This window comes from Macadamia integrifolia, chromosome 3, assembly GCF_013358625.1.
Source record: "Macadamia integrifolia cultivar HAES 741 chromosome 3, SCU_Mint_v3, whole genome shotgun sequence".
In the NCBI taxonomy this organism is placed as follows: Eukaryota; Viridiplantae; Streptophyta; class Magnoliopsida; order Proteales; family Proteaceae; genus Macadamia; species Macadamia integrifolia.
The window spans coordinates 1,587,208-1,591,798 of NC_056559.1; the positions used below are offsets into that span (position 1 = coordinate 1,587,208).

The 4,591-nt window shown below is 37.9% G+C and overlaps 1 protein-coding gene across 1 annotated transcript in view; it reads right to left on the bottom strand.

The window, feature by feature from the left end:
• LOC122074882 (KH domain-containing protein HEN4-like) overlaps positions 1-1,561 on the bottom strand; it is a 13,771-nt gene extending 12,210 nt beyond the window's left edge. The window contains exon 1 of the mRNA XM_042639869.1: positions 588-1,561. Coding sequence (XP_042495803.1) covers positions 588-1,226 — 639 coding nt within the window. The 5' untranslated portion in view covers positions 1,227-1,561. The remainder of the gene's footprint in view (positions 1-587) is intronic.
• Positions 1,562-4,591: the final 3,030 nt, after the last annotated feature.

Here is a 4,591-nt window from a genome sequence, read left to right on the forward strand (position 1 = left end):
AAAAAAAAAAAAAAAAAAGAAAGAAAGAAAGAAAGAAAGAAAGAAAGGAAAGAAGAAGCTGTCATGTTTTCCCTTCCCACCATTTATACTTCTACATTGCAACATACAACTCCTTCTCAGCAATGCATTAACTGGTCTGCGTTGCACCGGGCCAACACATTTTCAATCTACTTCCCTTCATCTGTTGTTGTTACCTAGAATCATTTTCTATAGATGATATTTATGTTTGGTTCCGCATTTAGCTCCATAAAGCATTGCTGATCTTAAATGGGAAAAAGGAAATATTCAGTTCTTCCTTTTGAGCTTCTAGCAATTGAGCAATTGATCAATTGATCAGGCATTTTAAATCGGCTTGATACAATTCAATTGGTCACTTTCTTTGGCCTATCAAATACAATAGGCTTGTTTGTTCAATGTAACCGTTAGAACCAAAAACAGCTGAAAGCAAGATATGTTTTTTCAAGCACTTAAAAGTTAGAACAACCCACTTCTGTTTCAATTCAATGCAAAAAAGAGGAAGCATGCATGAAACAATAAAAATGGAAACGAAGTTCTTACTTCAAGAGCCATAGTCGTTAAGGCCTCACCTGTATGACTTCATCATTCGGAGAGGCACAAGCAGGGAGCTGCTCCGGAGGCAACACGCTAATCCTGGCACGAGTGTCCTTCCTCATATTCGCAATAATCTTCCCACCTTTCCCCATGATCGAGCCAATTTGACTGGTAACAGCCAACAATCTGCAGGAAACGACACCTCCCCCAGGAGGGAAGACACCCTCGGTCTCCGCTTCGACGTCGAGGGACCTATCGAAGACCTTAACGAGTGCCTCTTGTGCAGGAGAGACGTCGTATTCCCCTGCGACTTCATTGCCATTGTCGTCCTTAAACTCGATTTTTTTATTCTGAGAATCGGAACCCACGACGAGTATGATGCGCTCGTCGCAAGCAGGGGTGGATTCCTCCACACGGATCCTAGCGCCGGTCTCTTGTTGGAAAAGCTTGACGATGCTGCCGGACTTGCCGATGACGCCACCGATCTTGGAGACATGACAGAGAAGGCGAAAGGCAACCTGACCAACGGCTAAGACAATTGGGGGCGGAAGGGGTTTTCCACCGCGGCCACGCTTGGTTGTGCCGTTGGTGGTGGTGTATGGATTATTCTCGTGCATTCCGGATTCGTTGAAGAAAGGACGCTTCGCTGGAGGAGATAGGAAGGGACCATCCATTCCACTTCTCAGACTCCAATTTCTATGGTTCTCCCTCTGCTCCTGCGAACTTGTCGCAGAGGAGGGAGAAGACTCTTACCCGAAATTCCCAATTCCAGTTCGTCTTTCGATTCGCTCTTTCCCTTCTTCTTCTTCCTAGTAATTGGTCACTCTCGAAGTTGCAGTAGCGAGTGTGGCGCGTGGTTAATAACCAAGTTGGAGCATCGTTGTGATATTAATCGATTTTACTGTGTTTCGTCTCCTTCGGCAACAAGGCACAGACGACTACACGAGAGACGACTCTCTGATCCTAGCGGCCGTAGCCTCCTTTTTCCTCCAATGCTCCGTACTTAGGTTTTACTCCTTTAATGGTGACGATGCGCGTGATGCGTAGTAGGCTCAGCGATGTAGTGTAACGTAGCCTACGTTATTAGGTTCTGGATCCTCTCTAACGACTTGGGTGTCCAATCATTTAACGGATGACTTGGGTATGTGTCTCAACTCTCAACTCTCAACATCTACTAACACTTAAGATATGTGTTCAAATCATTCCAACCGTTGGATGAATGAGAGGTGAATAGTTTGTGTCGATTCTTTTTTCACGCTATTATGGATTTGGAGACAAAGGACTCTCTTGAGCCTAATATGATCATGATTCATGAGGGTCTGCAATTGCTTTATCGCTAATTCATTTTTTTAGTTTTAATACTGGTAGCAACGGATATGTAATAGAAAATTTTCAACTTCTTAATGCCTCGATTGAATCTACTTGAAGATATTCACAAGTTCTTTTTTGTGTTTGTGACATTATAATGCCAAAATTCAAGTTGCGTAATTCGTTTTTATGCTTGATTTTCTTACAAGCTTGATTTTTCACTTTCCTTTATTTTATTTGTGTGTAATGCGAATTTACTATTATATTTTACTACTATTTTAATTATTTATTATTGATAGAAATTCTCTTGTTAAGACCTATTACCCAAATTTTGTATACAAACAAATCCATGTTAACCATTTACCCAAAGAGAAGAAATAAAAAAAAAAAAAAAAAAAAAAAAAAAAAAAGAATTCAATGTTAGCCCAACCGTCATTCAAATTTTGAACCAACCAAAATTGATTGTGTAGCAATGATCGATTTTTTCTCAAGTCATGGTGAAGGAGGAATTCCCTCACTAATGTCAATTCAGACCTTCATCTAATACAATGTTACAATGAGAAATGATGCCCTTCGATTTGTATATCAATTGTGAACTTTTTTTCATAATAGTATATGAAACCTTCGGGAAAAGAAATCTCTCTCTATTTTCTTTTTCTTTTTGTTTGGTAAGAGGGAATTTTATTCTAAAGTGGTTGTGAAAAAAAACTCTCCCGTTTCCATGTAGCAAAATAAAGATTGCAAGCCATCGACGTTCGGTAAAGAGAGCTTCACAAAACTGATGAGGGGCACTAGATTTAGAGGAAGACTTGGGAGCCTAGAGATGTTTTTTTATTATAGACACGAAGGATTTGCGATGACCTCTTTGTGCTAAGCGCTTAGAAAACTCAGGAGAAGATATCATGAGGCCGAAAGCCAACCATGGTAACATAACAATTTGAAGCTCATTGTGAATTTGTGATAAGCCAATGAACTAGAAGTCTATGATGGGATGATCACGTCTTTGGACTTTCTCAATTCTCAGAAAAATAAATCACTTCACCTGAGACTCTGAAGGACTGGGGAAGGTAATAAAAGAGGAGTGAGCCCGTTTTCTAGTTGACCGTTACGCACGTGACAATTAGATTCGTTCAAAAAACAAGACACGTTTTGAATTCTCGGAATTCGGATCTGGTCTCATTGGCTTATGTAGGTATTACGTGGCCAGGGAGTGGCCAAGGAGAAGCATTAATGAATGGTAAATGGTGTTAGGTAGAGTTTAATACTATTTTGGAATTACTAATTAGTCCTCTAATTTAATCCCCCCACTCTGCCTTTAGGAAACAAAGGGCAATTACTATCACTCAATACCTATATTTACAGGAACTTTCCTAATTTTAACTTCTTATTTAAAAGAAAAAAAAAAAAGGTGTCCAAATGCACGAGACACCCAAATGTAATGTGAAAGGTCTGAGACTCGGAGGTGCGAGAACTATAAAACCTTGCCCCTTGATTCATAAAAAATACAACTTTCATCTCTCTTATCATAGGCCTTAGTCATATCCATCTCTCCTATCATAGGTTTTTGGTATTTTATTTTTTAAAAGGGGGATGGTTACCGAAAAGGCAGTGTGACACTATGCTAGCTAACACTAGAGCTAATAGGAGCATACATGGAAGTATCAACAATAATGGATTTTTTACCTTTCATGAGGGGTGGGGTGGTCAATTCACCCTCCCTTTGTCTATATGCATGGGCCATGCTGCCTTTAAAGCTTCTTTTTTCCTTTTAAATAATTATTAAGATTATTTTAAGGGTCATATTATGCATAGTGAAGTATGTGAAGTATAATGCTTCACTATTAACTATTTGGCACTACAAGAATTAGTCCATGTAATAAAGGATCTCACATATATCTCAAAGGCCAAATTTTAGTCCAAAGCAAACAAGAAAAATTATTATTATTTTTTGGTAGGCAAGGAAAGTATCGCTAGTGATACTAATTCGGATTACTCGATATTGATATCTAAAACCATGGTTTAATTAAAATGACCAAAATCCCATAAAATGGAGATGAATACAAAATGATTTACCCCAAAAAAAAAAAAAAAAAATGAATATGAAATGCAAAATGGCAATTTTCATAATTTTAGTTATTTTTTTATTCATTTTAAGTTGGAATTGTACCAATAAAATGCTTACCTGATCCTATGTCACATGGACTAACCCATGCACGATCATTTGATAGATACTGAACTGTTACACTTCAGTAGACATGATGACAGGAAAGAAAATTCTTATTTAAATATTAAGATATATAAAATATAAAATATGAGATGCACAACACATCCATAACATATGGGTAATTAAGGACAACCATTCGTAAGAAAAACATAACTATTTATATGGTGGAAGAATTCCGCTGATCTGGCACAGGAAACGCCAAACATGTAGGCTAATGAGAGCATATGCATGAACATCTTTAGCACACACAGAGGGGGTAACGCAGTCAATTCACACCTGCTGAGTCTAGACATTTCTTGCATCAGACCAACATGGTTCTTTTTCCCCTATTTATATATATTAAACTGGTCCCATCGATGTCATTGCATGGGAAGCGTTATTCATATAAAGAGGCAAGAGACCAATAACTCTTAATTATGAAGCACCCTTTCTAATAAATAAAAAAGAAAAAAATATTTTAATTATTTTGTAAACTTAGGTCACCTTTTTCTTCTACATTCTTAAAAA